This window comes from Protopterus annectens, chromosome 2.part0, assembly GCF_019279795.1.
Source record: "Protopterus annectens isolate FY-2018-M chromosome 2.part0, PAN1.0, whole genome shotgun sequence".
Classification (NCBI taxonomy): domain Eukaryota; kingdom Metazoa; phylum Chordata; order Ceratodontiformes; family Protopteridae; genus Protopterus; species Protopterus annectens.
In genome coordinates, this window is record NC_056728.1 from 443,390,629 (window position 1) to 443,414,249 (window position 23,621).

At 38.8% G+C, this 23,621-nt stretch overlaps 1 protein-coding gene across 3 annotated transcripts in view; it reads left to right on the plus strand.

The window, feature by feature from the left end:
- CEP78 (centrosomal protein 78) overlaps positions 1–23,621 on the plus strand; it is a 1,514,071-nt gene that overhangs the window by 895,399 nt on the left and 595,051 nt on the right. For 2 of the 3 annotated variants that reach the window (XM_044060872.1, XM_044060873.1), the window contains exon 11: positions 4,782–4,799. The exons of the other annotated variant lie outside the window; for it this stretch is intronic. In XM_044060872.1, the coding sequence (XP_043916807.1) occupies positions 4,782–4,799 (18 nt within the window). The remainder of the gene's footprint in view (positions 1–4,781; positions 4,800–23,621) is intronic. 3 annotated transcript variants of the gene reach the window in all.

Below are 23,621 nucleotides of genomic sequence, written 5' to 3' on the forward strand. Positions count from 1 at the left end.
GAAGTATTCCTAGACATTGTCCACCAGTGGAGCACGCCACAAATAGATTTATTTTCCTCCTCCCAGAACAGACAATTGAGAACCTTTTGTACAAGGATCCCTCCCCACTAGCTTGGAAATTGGACACCTTCACCATCTCGTGGAAGGGACTGTTTCTGTACGCCTTCCCTCTCATTCAGAAAGTCCTCCTGAAATCAGGAGGGAGATGCCAAAAATCTTGCTGGTGCTCCCTATTAGCCAAGGCAGCATTGGTTTCCCCCTTCTTCAATCCCTCGCCGAGGGCAATCACCACAAGTTGCCCCACAGTGTGGACCTGCTGACACAACAGAAGGGTGCTCTCATTCATCCACACCTGGAGATGCTGTGCTTAACCCTCTGGGTGGTAAACTTTGTCCCTTTCAGACACTGCTGCACTGAGGATGTGCTTTCTGTCCTGCAGGAGGCCAGGAAACGCAACACACGGAGATCATACATTTCCAAATGGGAAAGGTTCTCCAAATGGAGTCTCCAAAGACATAGGGACCCCTTTCAAGCAGATATTCCTCTAGTCTTAACCTGTGTGTGTGAGCTCATAAAATCAGGCCTTTTATACTCTTCAGTGAAAGTTCACTTATTCGCCATTTCTTCCTGCTTAACCTTGGACCCTCCTCTACTCTCCAGGTTGGGTGTTAAACTATTTTTAAAAAGGGTCTTGCAAATTAAGCCACCAAGGAAGCCTATCTCACCTCCTTGGGACCTAAATTACTTCCTGGAAAAATTTACACTTGCCCCTTTTGAGCCAGCCAGCTCTGCATCCCTGCAGATGTGCACATGGAAAACAGTCCTGTTGGTAACCCTCAAGTCTGCCAGAAGGGTCATGGAGTTACAGATGCCCATGGCATCCATTCCCTACACTATCTTTCACAAAGACAGGGTGACCCTGCACACCAACCTCTCCTTCAAGTCCAAAGTGGTCAACCAACTGTCACTAAAGCAGTCTTTTAACTTACCCACCTTCTTTCGTTCTCCTAAAAATGACAGTGAGAGAATATTGCAGTCCCTTGATGTCCACAGGAAGTAAAAGTTCTATTTGGACAAAACTAAGACCATTAGAAAATCTAATAAACTCTGTGCCCTTCCATGCCAGGGCCCTGGCCAAGGCAGTATCCAAACATACTGTCTCCTGCTGGATTAGGAAAACTATCTGCTTCTGCTATTCCTACCATGGAAAGCACTTACATCAGGGGGCCAGGGCACACGCTACTAGAGCAGTAGCCTCTTTTGGGGCCTTTCGTCAATGGTCTGGACAAAACTTCCATCCTTGAGGCAGCCATCTGGTCCCTCTGTACATACCTTTACCAAACATTACAAACTGGATCGTATCTCCAGAGCCAGAGCAGAATTTGCAAGGGCAATCCTGCAGGGATTTCTGGAATCCACTACCTCTGCCTCCACCCTTTCTCCTTCCTAAGCTGTGGTACTGTCCCACAGTAAGAATACTGCAACGTGAGAATAGAAGGACATAGAATAGTTGTGTAAAATCTTACCATAACCATAGATGTCCTCCTCTTCCATGTTGCAGTATTCCTTCCCTCCCACCTACCCCCGTGCATTATCTTCAACCTGTCTATGAGGCATCATAGGGCACTACCTAGACTATGGTTACACTGGGAAGTCAATTGCATTTCACTGGGGGGACATCATTTGGCATTACCTAGACTACTATCTGACTGGGCAGTCAGTTCTGAGGTCAGTGGTCAGTGTGTGCAGACATCACATTTAAGGCCCCTGGTTTATGGTCCTACATGTGATGTCCCACGCACCAGCAACAACCATGCTTAAGCTTTTGTATAAGAGTCGACGTTCGGGTCGCCTGAGGCAGAGGATCCCACAGTAAGAATACTGCAACATGGAAGAGAAGGACATCTATGGCTGTGTAAGATTTTACACAACTATTCTTTGCAACTATAGAAAACTTCTGGAAGAATCTCATGTTGATCTGGATCAAATGCAGGAATGGTTAAGGAGACATGAATTCAAACCAAGAGATGAAAGGTTAATATTGGCGGCTCAAGATAGTGGGTTATGTACACATTGGTTTGCAAAGTCCATTGAATATGTGGGAGAAACAGACAGATGTAGGTTTTGTAAAACAGAATTGGAAACAGTCGCACACCTCTTTGCTGGTTGTGACATACTAATGACAGAAGGATTGTATACTGAAGGGCATAATAATGTGGCAAAACTGGCACTGGGGACTGTGCAAACATTATGGTACTGAAGTGGCTGAAAAACACTGGAAACATGAGCCACAAAGCATCATAGAAAATGATGGTCTACATTACATGGGAATCGCCCATTACCAACAGTTCAAAAGATAGATGCTAGAAAACAGGATATAGTGGTCCATGAAAAGAAGATAAAACTAGCATTGATCATTGAAATCGCCACACCCAGTGACTCCAGTGTCTTGCGTACAGAGAGGCACAAAGTCATAAAATATCATGATTTGCAAACAGACACGAGAGCAATGTGGAAGAAAGATGCCCAGACAGTTCCAATAGTAGTAGGAGCAACTGGTCTTATAAAAAAGAATCTACAAGCGTATTTAGATATGTTACCAACACATGCAAGTCCGTACGAATTTCAGGAGTCATTACTGGGCACATTGGAGATGCTGCATAAAGCACTTCTGGCTGACATCAAAGATTGAAACAATACTAATTTCATGAACTTTTATCATACTTTGACTTAGGAATGGGGTCCATTCCAGTCATGGTAATAGAGACCCAATAGATGTGGAGAAGTTAAAAAAGGATTAAGAAGACTAGAAAAATCTGAGCAGTTTTATGTTTGCTTTGTTTCAAATAAAATATGTGTTCCAACATGACATTTTTAGATGATTTTCCCGTTTTTTTTTTTTTCTCCTTTTTATCGATCTATAAGCAGATGTATTCTAGCTCATATCTCGTGATACTAGGGAATCTAAAATTTTGAGTTTCTTAAGGGGCATCTCAGTGGCACTATATTTAGGGCTGTGACTTTGCAATGTTTGGATAAAATGTGAAATAAACAAAGTTGAGGACTAGTCCAAAGAAAAGGAGCTTTTCTGTAGTGTTCATTGAGCTTATGTATGTTGAGGTTCCTCCGGTTCTTATTCTGATGCCTGACTTGGTGTTCTGCCCATATATTATACAGACTGAAGAAATGCTAAAGCACATGTTATACAGTTATATATGATATACTCACAGAAACAGTGGTTAATTGTCTTCCTTCCTGATTTTCGGAGTTAGCTTCCTCCCACCAACTCCCCCCAAGTGTTCCAGTTCATTGTCCGCAGTCAATTTACCTTTGTCCTCATAAAAGGAGGGGTCTGGATGAAAGTGCATGCCAAACAAAAGTGTGTTTTAAGGTGGAATACAGCTTAATGTGCCTCATCTAGGGAAAGGTGGCATTGTAGAATACAGGTGGCTTTTACACAGGTGATGTTTTGGGATCTTATCTGCTGTCTCTCTCCTAAAATGCAGTAAAGTACATACTAATGATTGCTTTTATTTTTTGATTTTCCCTGCCATATCCTGGGACAGGCAACTGTTTTTTTGTGATGCTCCAGTGGGTGTATGTTTTGAAGGTGTGTTTCTTTTGCTATCATTTTATTGAGCGGGGTCAGGTTGAATAGGTTCAAAGTGTGATTTTCTGTTTTTTCAGATAAAAATATAAATATTTGTAGCAGAGGAGACTGTATCTCATAAAACCTGAGCTTCTGTGGTCGCTGCTGTCTGTATTGCTTACAAAGGTGCCAACATGACTGTTTTCAAAATTCCAGATAGCAGAGCCTAAGAAATAAAATATCTCTACAGAGAACTTAGGCCTACTAAGCCAGCTCCATTAACAAAAATGGATAAAGCACAAACTGTGACACAGGCGACCTATATTCAGTTAGCAGCACAGATGCTTACTGGAGATGACATGGGGAGGATAGGAGTACATAGGGTCATTCCATGCCACAGTTTCTTGGAGAAGATACTTGACATTTGGGAGTACTCGTGGGGCATGACTTTAGCATTCCAAGCTGTATTCAAAGTAGCCTTTTTCAGCAAGTGTGTGGAGGCTTGCACATAAAATAAGTAGATGATGTGGTTTCCACAATGCTACATGTCATGCATGCACTACACAGTGTGATTGGACATGAAGTGTGCCAACACGTTGATGAGTGCACAAGTAGCCTCTGGGATTGCATGGATGATGGTCTCCTCAGAGATCAGTAGGCATGGGGACAAAAATCATAAAAATATCCCCATTGGAGATGAGGGCTGCTGAATGCCAGTGAAAAGTAGCATATTTTATGAAGACGGATAAATAGGAAGGAAGCCAGTTGTATGTTGTCATGGTGAATACATCAAACAGCAGTGCTTTCTGTGACTTCAGAATAACCAATGCCAGTTTTTAGTAGTAGTTTGGGAAGTTAATAGAAATGTCCTTTTGGCTTGAAAGAATTACGTTAGGCATTGTCTGCATTTTGAAAGTTGTTAAAACTGACACATAGAGGGTAGATATAGTCTACCGGGGCTTTTGCTTTAAGGGATTTGGTGCATTTTGTATGGAATAATTATTTGTGGGGGGGGGGGGGTGAAACTAATTTTATTTCACCATACTGATTTATTGTCAATAACAGTTTAAATTGGGTGGTGGAGCTGCTCTGTGAAATACTGTATTAACTTAATTGAATATATGGATGATTTAATCAGATTTATTGCATTAAATTGTTTCTGCTTTAATTATCATGTCTTTCTTTGCATCAGTAATTTGGAGACACAAAGGTAAGCTACTATTTAGATCTTTTTACTAGTTATTACTAGTTTTAATATCATTGTAAAAACATTATAGTGGAAAATTAGCAGATAAATCTTGTAGTAGTTAAAGTAAATTCCAGATGTTTGTGATAAGTGGGTTAGATGTTCTTCATGTTTCACTGGTGCAGACATTACATTTGGGTTATCTGCTTGCCCTCAGTCGGCCTGATTATCAAAGTCTTGGGTCCTGTGTCGGTTGATGTCTCATCTTCCATGACATCAGGTAGTCAGGGGTATAAAGCAAGCAACCAACGCCGTTACATCAGTCTTTCTTGCCGTGCGGTGCCCAAAGCAGAAGCAGTTCACAAATGCCGGTCAGCCATCTCCTGAAATTTTCAAGTTTCAGATCCGACGTCTTCAACTAAGCTAAGTACCCCGTTGGGGATCCTTTTTCTTGCTCTAAACCGATGTCAGTAAAAGTTAATTGTATTTCTTGTGTAAAGCAAATACCTCATAAAGATTTTCATTTGTACTGCATTTCTTGCTTAGGCGCAGACCACAACGTACTTCGCTGTCAGTTTTGTGCCTTATTCAAACCTCGAACTATTTGTTGTCGGTTCATTTTTGCATCTAAATATTTTGGTACTCGGTTCAATTATCCAGAAATGGCTTTGGTAAGCCACCCGACTACTGACATCCCAAAAAAATGCAAAGATAAAGACAGAGACAGACCACATAGGTGCAAAGCTGCTGACGACGCTTCTGCTAAGCTAGTTACCAGTTCGCCAGTACTCAGTGAAGCACTTTCGCAGCCCCTGATACCCGCTACTTCAGATTTGACTGTGGAACCTGCAGATGTCTCTACCTTGGATGGTTCTGGAGCTGCTGTGCAGGCACTGGCTTCTGAGAGTGTATTCAGGCCTACTGACTTGCATATTAAACCAACGCCATCTTCTTCTTCAAGGCCTAAAACTCGATCAACACCTAGAAAACCAATGCCCAGACCGCATGGTTAGGCCCCTATGCCTGGACAATACTATTAAATCATCTGGCATTTGTAAAGAAATTACTAACTTCTCTGGAGTGCACCATAAATGAAAAGGAATCACAGCTAGTACCCTGCCAACAAATTGTATTCCTGGGAGCAAGCTTGAATACAACTTCCCAGATGGCCTACCTCACATCAGAGAAACAAGTTCATTTGACAGCCTACTTCAAAATACTGGCCACAAAGACCCAGCTATCTGCAAGGAAAATACTGCAAGCCCTGGGGTTCATGGCTTCTTGCATTCTACTAATTCCATATGCAAGACTGCATATGAGGAAACTACAATTGTATCTAAAAAGCCTATGGTGTCAACATTCTCAGGACCTAGAATCGATGATTCCTATCATCCCTCATCTAAAGACAGAGTTCCTTTGGTGGGCAGAGGCCTGCCACCACAACAAGGGACTGCCATTCACTCCTACCCCCTGCCGCCCAAACCCTAACAACATACGCATCAGACTATGCATGGGGGGCTCATTTGGCAGGGCAGTACATTCAGGGCAAATGGAACCCGAGTCAAATGCACCTGCATATCAGTCAAAAGGAAATGTTAGCTGTACAGAATGCTCTGGCAGCCTTCAAGGACCACATTCTTCCAGGACAATTATTGGTAAAGACAGACAACACCACTGTTATGTGGTACATAAACAAGTAGGGGGGAACCCATTCATACCCTCTCTGCAGACTAGCCATGGCTCTGTAGAACACAGCCTTGAGCTACCAGGTGCACCTACAAGCTCAATTCCTGCCAGGCAAGCTAAATACACTGCCAGATGACCTAAGCGGAAATCTCATGGACCCACACGAGTGGAAACTGGAGCCAAAGATATTCAACATTTTGAGAAACAAATGGGGGAGCCCAGAGATAGACCTGTTTGCCTCCCCTCAGAACTACCAATTGGACAAATTCTGCACAAGGACTCCCCACAGACAAGCTTGGAAATTGGATGCCCTGTCCTTCACCTGGAAAAACCTATGGATGCCCTGTCCTTCACCTGGAAAAACCTATCAGATTATTCCTTTCCCCCTCTGCCTCTCCTCTCCAAAGTGCTACTTAGGATCATATAGGACAAACCAAGGACAATACTTATTGCACCAGACTGGCCATGCCAACACTGGTACCCTCTCTTGCGCAGTGTGTCACTTCTGGAACCATGGCACCTGCCTCAGACCCCTGCCCTGCTGTCCCAGCAGGAGGGCCAGATTCTGCACCCACAGCTTCAAACCCTGAACCTTGCATCCTGGCTAATTACATGATTTCTCCGTTACCATCCCACAGTAAGCAAGTGATGGATGTCAGTCTGGAGGCAAGGAGGCCTAGTACTAGAAAATCCTATGCTGAAAAATGGAAACGATTCTGTTCCTCTAGCCAAACTCAGGGGATGGACACAACTGTGCCCAATTTACCGCACATTCTTCAATGCTTAACTGAGATGCTTCACAAGGGCCTTTCCTTTTCTTCCATCAAAATTCATGCCTCTGCCATTTAAGCTCATTATAATACATCCACTGCTGAAGCAATTCCTCAGAGAGGCCAAAAACTTAAGACCACCCAGGAGAGCCCCTACTCCAGCCTGGGACCTTAACTTTGTATTGGAAAAGCTCACTCTACCTCCCTTTGAGCCAGCTGCAAATACAGATTTGAAATTCCTTTCTTGGAAAACAGCCTTCCTTCTAGCCATCACTTCAGCAAGAAGGGTGTCTGAATTACAGGCCCTCATGGCAGTGGAGCCTTTCATCATCTTTCATGCGGACAGGGTGTCCCTCAGGGCCAATCCCTCCTTTATGCCCAAGGTGGTATCCAGCGTAGCCCTTAATCAGTCCATTAATTTGCCAACCTTCATTTCTAATCCACAGAACAAAGGGGATTGAATACTGCACTCCTTGGACGTGCACAGACAATTTAGATTTTACTTGGACAGGACTAAGCCTCTCAGGAAATCTGAACAGCTGCTGGTTGCATTTGTTGCAGGGGCAGAGAGGAAGGCCATTTCAAAGCAAACCATTGCTAAGTGGATAGGCCATTGCATTAATTTCTGCTATAAGCACCATGGAAAACCTACCCCACAGTGGATAAGACCACATTCCACCAGGGCTGCATCTACCTCTACAGCCATTCTCAGAGGTGTCCCTACCAGGGACATCCTAGAAGCTGCTACCTGGAGTTCTGTACATACAAGCATTACCACTTGCCAATTTTTTTCTAAATCCAGAGCTAGTTTTGGCACTGCAGTCTTGCAGGGCCTTATAGCTGGTCCTAATGCTATCTAAATTCCTCCTCCCATCCTTAGCTTTGGGAATCTACCCAAATGTGATGACTTTAACAGTAAAACACGAAGAAGATAGTACAGTTGTGTACACTTACCATAAATGTAGATGTTAAAGTGTATTCACTTTTGCAGTCCTGGTTACCCTCCCTCCAGCCCCCTCACTTCTATTGACTGTACTTCTGTTCTTGTTTTCTATGCTTAAAGCTTTCTGGTGTATTTGCTTTTTGTTGGAAGTTTAACCTTGTATATAATTGCTTCCCTTTATGGGGGCACCTGACCTCTGGGGCAAGAAAAACTGATGTAATGGTGTTGGCTGCATGCCTTATACCCCTGACTACCTGATGTCATGGAAGATGAGACTGCAACCAACGCAGGACCCAAGACTTTGATAATCAGGCCGACTGAGGGCTATACCTGCAAGCAGATAACCCAAATTGAATGACTGCAACAGTGAATACACTCAAACATCTACATTTATGGTAAGTGTACTCAACTGTACTTTCTTAATACATGCTATCATGCTTTATTTGTGGTATTTTGGACTACGGACAGTATCCTTTTCTGTCCTACTTTCTTTGTTGTCTTTATTTTTTGTTTCACTTAACTTATTTGAAATGTGAATAAAGTTTAGGAAAAGGAAAGATTTAAAGACACATTTTGTGGCAGGTTTATTTCATAATCTTTTGCCGGCTGGCATAAGTCAAACTCTTCTACTTTTTGCTGTGTACTTCCAACAGGACCTCGAAGGTTCACAATCAGCATGTATGTCCATTTAGACATGGCTGGTTCCACTATTTTGTCTTCAGTTATTTCTTGCATTGTGGGTTTGAGATGGATATAATAGATATCCCTCAAAGATTTTTGAATCATTTCATCTTGATCAATGACGTTTTTTGCAAATATGAACCATTTTTTTAAAAGTCTTAAATCATTGAACTGACTAACCTGAATATCTGTTCCTGTGGGAAACAGATCCCAAATTAAGGTGACTGTTTTATGTTTTTTTTAATGAGTGTATTGTGCTTTGCAAAGAAGCATAACTTGGTGGTGGTTGGTAGAGCTGTGTGGTCAGTGTGGTGCTGTTGGAATGTCATATTTAAGAAGTGAGATTTTAGTAGCCCATTAGGCTTGATGCTTTCAGACCTCTTGGGGTGGCATCAGCTGTTCACTGAATAGCACATTGTTCTTAACAAAATTCAGCCACAATATGTAATTATGAGGTTTCTGAAAGTCACATTTTAAAAAGAGAGTTTGGTTAGACCCATTGACTTTGGAAGATGGACTCTAAACTTTATTACTGTCAGCACTGCCTTCACTACGCACCCCATAAAAACTAGGTACAAGCTGCCTTGACTCATTTTTCAGAGTACAATGATTTCAAACTAATAAATGATGAAAGCCTCATAAAGTGGGTTATATTTTCAACGTCATAAGAGTTTTATGAAGAGTCCTTCAGCTGGTCAGTGTCTGTTGACTTTGACTCAGCCCCGTGTAAGCGAGTTATGTGGAATTTTGAATATAATAATAATGAAATTTTGTACATTGTAGATGTATCCAATGACATATTTTCAAAAGTGCTTGCATTAACTACAGTGTCATTTACATTTATATAATTTTAGCTCTTTCATATCTTTTACCAAATGGAAATGTCCCTAGGTGTTTAGACATTCCCAGATTGTCCAATAAACTGATATGCTAATGTAAATGGAAATGTTTAACAAGTCATGGTTTGTTAAATTCTAGTCTTTCATGTTACGTTTATTATTGCCAATCTGTACCTATATCCTACCTGTTCAGTTCAAGTTGTCTTGTAATCACACTAAGCACTCATCCATCTGATAAGTAAAAGATCTGTTTAATCAAAACATCTGGGATCATTTAGTTTATTTTGGTGACTGGGGAAAAAAGCAAATGAATAGACTGTTCCCAAGGGCAAATCAGCTATCAGGTGGCACAGGTCAGCAGTCCATAAGCCCAGAACACCCATGAGGGGCATTTTCACTGCAGAAATCCTTCTCAGGGCAATCCTTGTTTAACCCTAAAATTAGCCAACCTATAAAGGTGCACATTCTACCAATTTGCTCAGAATGGTCATCATGGTGAGCATGGATGGGAAACATTTGAATAAACTTGTAAAATAGTAAACACTTACCATTAAAAAATCGACCACAAACATGCGTTGATAAAATTCATTACTTGAAGCTGCAAAGGGGCCTAGGTTTTCACACAGGGAACTCAGAATAAACTTTTAAATCATCTGCACAGAGTGCAAAAATGTACCGGAGTAACCAGACTTTCCACTTGATTCACCTTGTGTTTAATTGATCAGTTTGGAAGAGTGTCCTGATACAAGCTAAATAGCTGTAAGACTATGATATTATTGGTAAACTGCAGCATTCCTTATACCCTTAAGTATAAATATATTTTACTGATACCCCCCAACTTCTTTTAAATATTTAAGAGTTAACACCGCTTCTAGTATGCAAAAAAACTGTTCTCCTAGAGTATGAACAGATCTATGAATAATCTTTTTACTCACTCACAAGATTTAAGTTTAAATTTTCAACAAAGGATTGTTCCCGCACAGATTTTATACCTAGTACAAGCTATACCCAATTTTCTTCCCATAATATTTTATAGGAAACTCATTAAGCAGATTTCAACATCTATATGGAAAAACAAACGTCACAGGGTTTCCTTGGTGAATCCTTACTGTACTTGTTCTTTACCTAGTTTGGGAGTCTGAGACCCAGAGATATATTTTCAAGTTGTTTTAAAAACCTTCCAGACTATTTAAAAAATATATTTATTTTGCCATTTATGAGGATATTTTTATGCTTTAGGTACAGGGTTTGGAGAGGTTTTACAAAAGACTTTTCATTGGCCATGAAGGGTAGGGTTGAGATGGAATTATAATGGATTGATTGAACAGCTCATAGCAGTTTTATGGTGAATATTAAAAAGATTTAATAGAGTGGATTGGAAAGAAGAGATTCATCCAATATCCATATGTTCATCGTGGTGTTCAAGAGAATTGTGCATCCAGCAATGGAGTAAAAGGCACGACCTAGAATATGCTGGGATCAGTTAATTGTTAGTAATAACCTTATTATTTAGAATAATTTTTGCATCAATACCACATATCTGGAAGGGATATTCTGAAATGTAATAAATTAGCTTTGAAGGTGAAATAGTTGGAAAAATATAAAGTGCTGAAAGAGAAGTACCCAAAACTGTTTACATGGAGTCTGGATGTTAGGTCTGAGGGTTCCAGATTAGGACAAACCTTTAGTTTAGCCTATTGTACTTTGCTGGTATGCTTTAACAAAGAACACACAAAGTTACATAGGAACCAAAAAAAAGAATCAGCAAGATGGTGAATGAAGGGGTTTGGCTGGCAGTGTTTACAGAATTTTTTCTAAACACCAAAGCAGCTGTTCACTGTGTCTGCCAGGAGAGGTTCCCTGTATTGGAGATGTGCAGAACCACATTTGGAGAATTCAAAGCATATCTTTTTGGAATGCCTCAAGTTAGAAATATTTAGAAATCAGCCAATGAAATTGAGAGATTGCTCCCTGGTAAACATATTTCTATCCCCAAGAATGAAGCTCTAGATTCAAGGCTCTGAGGAAGAAGATTACTAAGAAACGGGCCTTTGGGTTTCACTACTGGATAATCTTTCCAGAGAATAATTCTTCTTCAGAATGAGCATTAGTATTCTGTTACTTACTAGTAAAGGTTAGAATCCGTTCAGTCTTTTGCTCAGACCACTAATTATTTAAAGTCAGAGTTGCACCTACTGGCTGCCCATTTGGGTTTGTAAATTACACTAATAGGAAATATGACACTACATTTATGTTACAGTTTGATTTCTGATATTGATTAATGAAGTTAATAGCTTGTTACATAGTTTTTGTTTTAATGTAATTATTTTTTCTGAATTTATATAACCTGATATTAAATTCTTTGCTGTTATTGCCTAATAAATGTTTGAAATAAGAAAATCTTTACTTGAAATGAAACAAAATAAGTTAAAACATTTCTTTCCAAGTTAAATGTGCAGATGAAAAAAGTTACACAATAAATTGAAAAAGCATTTAAAAAACAGAAAATAGGTAGAAATAAATACTGTCTTATCCCTCTACACCAGTAGAAGCCAAAAGCAGATTTTCTAGTTTTGACGTTAAGGCCTTGAAAATGGTCTAGGCGATTCAGTTGTATTTAACATGTTGGGCTACTGTGGAAGAAGGCAGGAGGAAGGTAGGTATGACATAGCATTGCTAGCTTCTCTCTCTCTCTCTGTGAGGAAGGAGTGTAGTGCACTGTCCTGTGGACAGTCACCATTCAAGACTGGATACTGTATGAGTGTGGTGACTTCTGGGGAGCAGGGGAGTCTTGAGGTGTTACTTCACTTATGGAAGTGAGTGATAGGTTCCCTCTGATGCCCATTGCATGCCAAACACTGGGTGTGCTAATGTGCATGTCCCACTTGATTAAGGCTAATGAATAAGACTCCCCCCCCACCAATGACTGCCTATCCTGTTGAAGAGGAAATTATTTGGACAATTGGCTGATAAGGTACTGATGGTGAATATCACTAAATGTGAAAAATGAACCAAATATTAACTAAGTAACCACAAACACTCACAAGGACCCGGGCAAAATAATTATAAAACTCAAGAATACTTTATTAAAGGTTAAGTGCTTTCATTCCAACAATTTTTTTCATGGAACTTCATCAAAACAATTAAAACAGAATTTTTTTCATGGAACTTCATCAAAACAATTAAAACAGTACCGCAGACTAAATATCATCCCTTCTAAACACATCATGAGCAATTAATTAATCAATCAGTCAATCGGTTACACAATAATAAGTTTAAAAATTCACATTCTTATTTATAAAATGTGTTAAAACCAAATAAATGTTTCAAAAGTAGCCTACACCCTTATCCAAAATGTTTTATTCTCGAAATAGAGGAAATTGTACAAAAGAACTTGGATGTTTTCAAAATGGAGAGTGGAACAATGGAAAAGGTGGGAGTAGAACCCCATGTAGTGTTTAGAAAAGATACGTTTTAAACAGTTATTGGAAACAAAAAAGAAAGAAAAATTAAGGGTCTTAACTGCACTACAGGACCTCGAATATTTGTCATGTATAAATGTGGGAAATGTAATCAGTGCCCATATATCAATAAAGGGGAAAATTTTAATATTAATGGGAAGGTCTTCCCAGTAATGGGGCATTTTTCCTGGGATTCGAAGCAAGTGGTATATGTGGCAAATTGCAAATATTGTCCAGCTTTTTATATTGGAAAAACCTTACGTAAATCAAAGGAAAGAATTTGAGCATGTGCAGGCCATTAAGAAGGAAAGACACCCAAATGCTTTGAGTAAGCATGTACAGAACAATGTTGGCCATGGTTTTGTTTTTACAGTTATTGAACAAGTGTGTCAAGATGGTACGGGTTTTTTATGAAAGAGCATTTAGATAAAAGAGAGTTGGTTATGGCAGTTACAGTTGAATGCTTTAAATTATTCTGGGCTCAATGACACATGGGCTCAACAACACATGCTCTATTTCCTGTATTTTGAAAATAAAACATTATTTTGGATAAGGGTGTAGGTTACTTGTAAAACATTTATTTGTTTTTTAACACATTTTATAAATCAGAATGTGAATTTTTTAAATTATTATTATGTAACTGATTGATTGATTGAGTAATTAATTACTCATGATCTGTTCAGAAGGAATGATATTTATTTTGGACTGCAGTGCTGTTTTAATTTTTCTGATAAAGTTCCATGAAAATAATTGTTGGAATGAAAGCGCTTAACCTTTAATAAAGTATTCTTGAGTTTCAAGTTCAAGATAAAATATTCAGAGCCTTTAGAGGCACACTGGTTGATCTCCATCTCAAAAGATATCCAGCAGGAGTCCTCATGCGGTCTTCCAGAAGGTACTCCTGCAGCTAATAACTTTTTGACTTAACAAGAAAATCCCCAGACAGTAAATCTTGTCTTTTAAATGTAGAAGATGCATTTCTTGTTTTCACAGCTACTTCTCCAGGGCTGAAAGTAAGCTTCGGCAAGTCAGAATCCAAATAATAAAACCAACATGTGGCCTAACTCAGCTTTTATAAAAAGTTTTTTTCATTTAATCCTGCTGCTCTGACCAATTACCGCCAGCATTACTGTTATGCAATATGATGGCTATACTGAGTCAAGTCTAAGGTTAACAAGTGCAGTATGACAACTAAACAGCTACTGTTCAATAGTCTCTATTTATTAACAGTGTAGGGGTTTGGTGATGGGTATTTATTATTTATCACTGGATAATGGGTATTGAATGTGTTTATGTAATGTGAACTACCTTTTGCATGTCATAGGTGTTATTTTCTTTCTTAAGTTATTCTTTGATACCGCTGTATCTACGTTATTTGGACTGCATTTCTCTCATGAGCTGACATTTGTAATTTTGTTTAAGCTGCACTTGTGTGGTCCTAAATGATAATAAAAGTTTCTCTGAATCATTGAAAAGGTATTTTACTATGCACCATTGCCCACATTTGCACAAATCATGTGCCAGTACAGTTGTGTTTGCCATTGTGTAAGCTTTAAGATGAAACATTTAATACTTTGTAAGCACAGTTTTGGTGTTATTAATGCAAATATTAACAAAGCAATATTTGACACTTAGAGTCATCAGTAGGATGTAACTGCAGAAACACCTGGCGACATCACTTAGCTGTAATGAGTTAAGATATCAAGCTCTGTGTTACTCTATTTGTGCATGAATAAAGGGAAATCCAGTATTTCTCAATTGTACAGGAGCGCCATATGAGTATGACATTGGACTCTTTCTTTCAGGCACTTGGTGGTACTGATGTATAAACACATACCGTACAGAAACCTTCTGCACTGGATAACTACTAGGATTTCATCTTCTGTTATCCTGATCTTTGCACAAGATTCTTTCTGTCGTAGGATTGTGCATGCTTCACTCTAATGCAAACAATAATACCATATACCAGGCTAGGAGTACATGCCAGTCCCTAGCACTCTTCACTTCTTTAGTACCACTCAAGAAGTCCATCTGCAATTTTAGCATACATAGTATGATTCATACTTAAATAACACATACTCTGCATTTATTTCTGCTGTCATCTTACACCTCCTTTACTGAAAAAGGTATGTATGCAACATGCAGAAATCCCTTACTTGATCCCAGTCATGAATCAAAGTGAGGGGAGAAGATAAAAGAAGCTACACTTCTGCCAGCACTTTTTACATAGTATGTCATTGGATTGGCCTCCATTCCTTCACACTGTGCTGTCACACTGCTTGCAAAGATTTGTGATAATGCACTTCATTAGCAAATGATGCTTAAGGAATCCGGAGTAGTGACTGTCACACCCTGTTTATTTGCTGTATATTTAGGGCCATTAGCAAAGAAAACAAGAGATTCACAAATTCAAGGATGCAACTGTTGTAATCAAGATTTGCCCTTATTTGCAGATATTATTTTGTACTTGATAAATCCAGAAAAATTACATTTTAGTTGCTGTGGAATATTTTGAGATAGTTTCAAGTATTTTCTGAATATAAAAGGAAAATAAAACAAAGGATCTGATGATGGTCATTTTCATTCCATTCTTGACTGATGGGTTGGATCCAATCCCTCGGATCCGGCTCAGCCATTACAAAAGGTCCTGGCAATCTGGAACTCTCGAGCTACTCCCTTACCCATAATGCACCAAACAACCTCCATTACCCCAGATCTTGTTTGCTGCACTGCTGACTGGACGTGGTTGTCTCAGCTCTTGAGCTTCGCTTGGTGAGATAGGTATTTTCTTTCCTTTTCTTTATTTCTATTTGAATTATTTTTACTTCTCCCTCCATTGTACCCTGTTTTTTTGTTAGTTCAGAAACCCTTTTCCATTTAGTAAATATGCCCATCCATCCTTTTTGAAATCTATTCCTAGTAGCAGAATTTTCTTCAGTGAGGTTGCCTTTTGCTTTTTGCTTTTCTGTGGTTAGACTCATCCTCCACCCTCATTACAAAAAATAAAAAACTATAGGATTTCTTTTTAGCATGCAGCCTTATTGGGGCTTCAAACCCCCAAGTGTTAATTGGGACCTTACAAAAGGTCCAAATGTTTTTCTGGCATGACAAGAGAGAGAACGATTTTTAACTGCTGGCAAAATATTTAATGGACCTGTGCCTTTCAAAAAAAAGAAAAGAAAAGGAACCAGACCTTTTGACTCATGTTTTTCATGTATTCCTAATGCTTATTTTGTGGTTTCTGGCAATTTACTGGCTGATTGTTTAGGTTCATAGGTAGGTACTAGGCTATTGGCCCTAGGGGCCTATACAAGCCTAGCCAAAAAGGTACCCTGGCTTTCGTCACCCAAGAAAATTATTTTCCTGTGTCCCTGTGTCAAGCAGAACCACAGAAGTGATCCCCGGGGTGAATTTCCTATCATATTATAAGATTTTTCTTGAATAGTGTTAATGAGGAGCTCTGTTTGACAAAGATAGTCTGTTCCAGAGTATGGGAAGTCTCTGGGACAGGAATCTAGTCAGGAAGTGCTGACAGACATTTGATTTTTGGATTTCATATCCTTTGGATGGTCCTTTCTAGTACAATGCCTGTTATTCAGTTTTTTTTTTTTTTTTTTTTTTTTTTTTTTTTTTTTTGTTTGTAATGAAAACAAAGAGGGAGCAGATATGTTGAGAGGTAAGATTGGAAAGTTCCAGTTATTCGATCTTCTTCTGTGCGCTGAGTTTCCATTGAACAATCCTCTCTCTTAACTATATACCCTTTCACTGATTGTCATGGGGTTTGGAGTTTTCTGGCGAAAGTCATCGTATAGTACACTTTTAAGTTCGCATATTTGGTCCATTGGAACTTGCATGGTATTCCCGGATTTTTTTGTATCGTGTTCCAGCAGACTGAGAGCTATGGGTCGGATCCAAAGTCCCCAATGATTGTTCTCTTAGGATCCGATGCAGTTCTTTTTCTCCTTCCCTGCTATGCTCGTCTTGTACTCTCGGTCAAACCCTAAGTCTTCGGATCCAAATACCGGATTTAGTTGATTAAGGTGTGAGGCTGGCATAATAGTTAAGGTGATTACCTTATAGACACAAGCTGCAGGGTTTGATTCCCACATGAGGTAATTGGCTAGACTTAAAGTGGCCATAAGAGCAGTTAGCCTAATGCTAATCTATAACGCTAAAGAAACTATATAACCTTTCAGACTTCCTCTATGATACAGAGTAATGGCATTTAACTTTAGGTCTTCATATCCTTCATGCTTGGTGACTCATATGGTCAGATCCAAAGTCTTCGAATTTGACATATGGAGGTAGTTGTTGCAGGAATATTCCTCTAAAGTGTACACTCCAGTTTTATTGCCTCAACACCGTTGGCTTTTTGGCTATGAAATCTGTGGTTTTCTAGCAGATCACAGATAATTGAACTCATTGTTTACAGATCTTGTTCTTGTATCACGAAACCTGGGCTATTCTCATTGGTGGTACAGTCTTTTTACTGGTTTTCTTGGATTTACTTTGGACTGGTTTTAACTTGCATCACTAGTCATTTTCTGTTTGCATCAGAACTTTGGTTTACCTGCACTCACTCTGTTTTTTGTGTTGAGTTAGAATTGCACATCGGTTGATTCTTAGATTCAAGGGGTTTAGTTGTCTTCGGATCCAATACTTTCGGACCCAAAACCAATTGTATAAACTTGGTCTTCTTCGGATCCGCAAACATCCTCTGATCTGAAACCAGTTGTATAAGCTTATTATTCTTTGGATTTAAAACATCTTCGGATCTGAGAGGTTACCTACCCTTGTATACTGTGCCTTAATGTAAGAAAACAATTACATTTGAAACACTGCTGAACTGCCAAAGGTAACCGAATGAAACAAGAAAAATATGAGAAGCAATGTTCTGTGCATCTCCACATCTTTAGTTGCACTCTTCTGAAGAACTTTTTTTAAAAACTTTTAAAAACAAACTTTTAATAGAAACAGTGATAATAAAAACAGCCCCGGTCAAACTTTAGCATGGAGCGCTATAACAACAGATAAGCGCTTTCGGCAATGAGCCTTCTTCAGATCATGATTTCTTCCTGCTCTCCTCCTAGAGTAAAAGTGAGAACTAACCAATGAGGGCTAGGATAGGAGACACAACTACCCATTATCCAATTAGGAAATTAACCAATGGCTGGTTTCCTGAGGACCAGCCTCCTAGCTTGCACCAATAGATAATTTCCTATTCTTAAGGATCGGCTTAAGTGGTACTATGCTGTTCAGCCCAGGTGGCTGATCAGCCCTCAGGTTCACAATCCAGCTAGTTTCACTGAGCTCGGAATGGTTGGTAATGTCTCCTTCCCTAACAGTATAGGGTAGACATTGAACCACTTTAAAAATAAATCTGTGTGTAGGTTGTGTAGAAATATGCATGGCAAGTGCATTCTTAAGATCTAAGTTGTGAATATCCCTAAGATGACAAAGTATTCTATCTTTCAAACGCTGATCAGTCTTGTCAATGTAAAAAGCTTCACAATGGCAGCACGTCACAAGGTAGACTTAAGTGTCGACTATTATAGTCTGCATACACTTTAAATACATAGTTTTTCTTCGATTTAAGATGTGTAAAAGTGTTGCTACTGTCAGTGAGCAGGCAAGCTTTGCATGTTGTACATTTAAATGTCCCTTTCCTGTCCGAGAACTTGTTGGAGCTAAATCTATCTTTATTACAGAGCAGTCTTTTAATATTTTTCTTGTTTTTAAAAGTGAACCTCGGATGGTCACCTACTATGTGCTTTATTTTATCATCTTCCATAAGTATTGGCCATAACCTCCAGATAATATCACAAATCTCTTTATCTGTGCTGTATGTAAGTGCAGAATTCAAAGTGTTGTTCCTCTCTTTTGTGCTGTTAACATTATTGTTGAAGGGTTCTTTTTTTTATAGAGCGGTTTACCTTTCCCTTACCTTATTTCATTACGGTCAGATTTAATTTTTAGATCTTGCACTTTATAGCCTCTGTCTTGTAGATTCTCCTCGAGCTGAAAACACTGTTGATTAAAACGGGCATCATCAGTACAAAGTCTAGAAATCCGAATTACCTGATTCTCCATGATATTCTTAAATATGTGATTCGGATGCATGCTGTTACGATGCAGATAATGGTTCGTCCATATTCCTTTTCTATATAAGTTGGTATTGAGTCCCAGATCTTGATGTAAAGATAATTCAACGTCTAGGAAATCAATCACTTCTCTGGAGGATTTAACCTTAAATTTCAAAAAAGTGATACTCGAGTTTAAGAACTCCGTAAACCGTGCCAACTGTTCATCATCACCTTGCCACAAGATAAAAATATCATCCAGAAAATGGGCATAGTGCAATAGCTGTCGACGCCAAGGGTATCATCTGTAAGGACATTATTTTTTTCCCAAAAGGCAAGTACCGAATTGGAATAACTATTGGCACAGGGTGTGCCCATTGCCACACCCCATGTCTGCCAGTAGTAATCCCTGCCATAGACCAAAACTTTGTTCTCTAAGATAAGCTCCAGTAAGGAGCACAAAAGATCATCATTAAAGCCATTCCGGTGTAGGTACTCACGAATTGCTTCAATCCCATAGCTGTTGGGAATCACAGTGAACAAACTATTCATGTCCATTGTAACTAAAATGAGATCCGTAGTATTGGTCAAACTTCCTGTTTTTTCATAAAGATCTGTCAAAAAGCTGCCTGTGTCTTTCAGTACTGAACCAGCTTTGGGTAAAACCTTTTTCAGCTCACTTTCCACAAATATTGACAAAGGTTCAGTTAACCAACTCCTTCCTGCTACGATAGGCCGTAGGGGTGGATTACTAGAGTCTTTATGAACCTTAGGTAGACCACTAATAATTGGAATAGTTGGTTGTGTCACTTCAAAGACGTCAAACAATTCTTTAGAAATGCATCTTTCCATAAGCAAGTCAAGTAAATTACTCTGAAAGGTCATGGCCATTGCATCTAGTTCTCTTTTATTGATCTTTTTATAGGTATTGACATCCTCCAGCATGTTCAACATTCTGTTCTGCTACCACAGAGAATCCATCACCACAATGGCTCCTCCCTTAGCCGGTTTGATGACAAGATCTTCACACCCCTTAAGTTGTTAAAGTGCTTGTTTCATAAAAAGTAATATTGTGGAAGTGTCTCCCTTTACTAGGTTTCTCTCTTATCTTTTCAACTTCATTTTCACATAATTGTAGGAAAAGTTCCAGTGTGGGGTAATTAAAAGGTATAAATATACTTGGTCATTTGAAACGTTTCCATACCACATCTTTGTCTTTGCCAAATATTGACTTCAATGTAATGTTTTTCCCATATTGTTTTATATCCATTACAAATTCATTAAGATCACAACGCTAAGATGGAATAAAGGTCAAGCCTTTGTTTAATATCTGCAATTGCTCTTGACTTAAAACTGTGCGAGACACATTCACAACCAAAGTCTGATGGTTAGTCCCTGGTTTCATTGTTCTTCAGAAATTTAATTTCATCCTTTTTCTCTCCTGACTCTGAGATCTCGGATTTCTGTGGACATGCTGGTTCATAAAAAACGGGAGCTGGCATTTAAATGGTACATGGGTCGCCCCATCTTTTGGTCTCGTGCCTATAGAGGTACTAGCAGCCAGTTCATAATCATTGGCCAACGAGGTCTGTATGTTAGTATTTACTACTATAATTGCTGAAAGAACAGAGATACTTCCCACCACTAACATAACAGCCAGGACGGATCTGAGGGATTGGATGCAACCCGACCCTTCAGTCAAGGAGGAATGAAAATCAACAACATAGATGTAACATTATGGTAAGTACATAACTTTTTTATAGCAGTAAATGTTGCACCAATGTAGTATGGCTTAGCAGTAATCATGGGGACATGATAACATGAAATATTTAGGTGTCTGGATTAAAAGGTATTGTGCTTTGGCAGCAAACTGGAAGTTCTTGATTATGGATATGGATAGTATGATGCAAGCAATGAACATGTTTTTGTCTCTTTAATCTGATGTGGAGGTTAGGCATATTTTTTAGCAGCCAGAGAAGTTGCAGTGACAATAAAAAGTTAAAGAAATTTATTCAGGAGGCGAGGAGTGCAAGAGTTAAGTGGTTTGATTGATAGAACAAGGTGGTTTAGGGTTACCAATTTGAATGGTGCTTAGCTTAAGAGTTAAAGGTCATATACAAGACTCAAGCAGAATGTTATAAATTAAAGTGAAACAGGATGATGAAAGAAACAGAAAGACAGTCTGAGTGATAGAAACTAGGATGTCAGAAACAAGTCCGTAAGGAGAATAGTAACAGCCATAAAGAATATTAGATTTGTAAAGCAAAAAGTATTCTAAGAATTAAGCAAGTGCAGGGCTGCAGAATGGAGATTTTACCAATAAGGACAGCTGCAAGTAGGGGTATTGAAAAGGAAAGAGGTAGGCAGAATTTACCAGAGGACATTAGCAAAGGACAAGGGATGGGAGCAAATAACTCTGGAGGGAATGGTTGTACAATGAGTATACGCTAAGTAGGTGTTTTGACTGCAGGTTACAGATTGTCTTCCCTTTCAGGTACTGATAACAGAGTAGAGGAAAGAAGGAATAAGAGAATGCTGAGTAAAAGACCAACTTCAGTAGAGTTTGTACTTGAGTCTAGAACAGAAAATGCAGTTAAAAACAGAATAATCAGTAGATGGAATACAATATTACATGATAGCTACAAGAATTAATCAGAAGTGGTTAGAAAAGATTGGGGAAAGAGAACATTCAGGCAAATTACGAAGGGTACAATAGGAAGAAATCTGTAGGGCTTCATATGCAGCTAAATTCAGAATCTTTCAGATTTTTGCATGGTGTTGTTTGCATAGGTATTTTGTTCCCCAAATAGACTTCAAAGAATTTGTCGTTTGGTAGACAGCAACTGTAGAAGAAATGAAGAAGAAATTGGAACTTGTTTTTAAGAATGTAGTGAGTTGGTGGATTTAAAAAAATCCCTACTGACTACTTTGACAAAAGTTTGGGGGAACAAATGATAGTAACTGAGGAAGTAATTGTTTTGATCTAGGATATAGAATCTGAATTGTCTAGACATAGTATGGCCTTACTAAGTTTAAATGTTATTTGTGGCCAAAAAGGCAATTACTAGGAAATGGAAATCAAAGTTTAAACCACCCATAATGGAAGTTTTGAATACTATAGAGGAGATATAGGCACTTAGAATTTTTAGGAAAGGGGAAGACCAGCTTTCATGAAAATAAAAGGAATTTCTGGGAACAATACATGGATAATAATGCTTAGGGATTTAAGGGAAGGGAGGAAATAAGCAGAATATTTAAGGTTGGACAGAAAAAAATATTTAAACAGAAAACGTATGTATACTGAAAAATGCTATTGATGGAAACGGTTATGTTTTTTTCTTTTCAATTTATGTATGTCAACTCTTTGCAACTTAAAATGTGACAGTTTAAGAAAGGTTTAAAAAAGGAATGATTCACCAACAGGTGTCAGTATGATTATGCAAGAGCTATATGACATAGAAATGTCTTTAGATAATGCAAAGTGACGAGGAAAAGTTATCAATAAGTGGTTACTCTGGACCTTCAGGTAGGGTCACAGTAGTTTTTTAGTCAAGATATTTATAGTGTTTAAATTCAGTTTTTCATGAGGATGAGCACTGTATTAGTCTTCCTTTATACGATTGCTTGTATTGCTAATATAGATTGTTTAATAAAAAAGATATTTTTATAACAGATAAAAGGGGGAAGGTTGAAGGCAGTTGTAAACATTTTCTGAGTGGATTTCTGTGAAATGGAAGGTAATTTTTAACATCCCATTGTTATGAGATGGATAGGTTGCTATTAATAATTACATTTTAAGGACTAACTGGTTAAAATCTTGGTATATTGTAGGAGCAGCTGCTCTAGGTGCAAAATATCTTTGAACATGCTAGTGAAGAAGCCGTTAGAGATAGAGTTAATGTGATATACCGAGTTATTTATACTCCTGATCTGGGGTTTGACTGACTGCCAGAAAAGCTTAGGAATATAGACCAGTACAGCCTGACTATTTCAAAGGAAAGTTGTCTTGGGCAGCATTTGTATCTGTTCTTCAATTTAGTGTTAGCTGAAGGGATTCTTGTTAAAGGTCATTGCATAAAGGATGTTTTCCCCATGCACTAAGCTTTGTCTCTTTGTTTGAATAAAGATTTTTGTCCTGAGCATTTTTTACTTTTTAGTCTTTGGAGTTTGAAAGATAACAGCTTGAGTTGTACCATGGTAATTTGTTTCATGATGACTGTGTAGATATCTTCAGTCACATACATTACAAACTGATGTACAGCTATTTGCTTCTAGGTGTGCATGGAGAATATGTTCAATGTTTTACAGGATAATTCTGTCAGAAATAATATTCAGGAGTGGGCTGAAAAGGTTTGGAATGACCAGTTTGAAAGAGTGGGGCTGTGA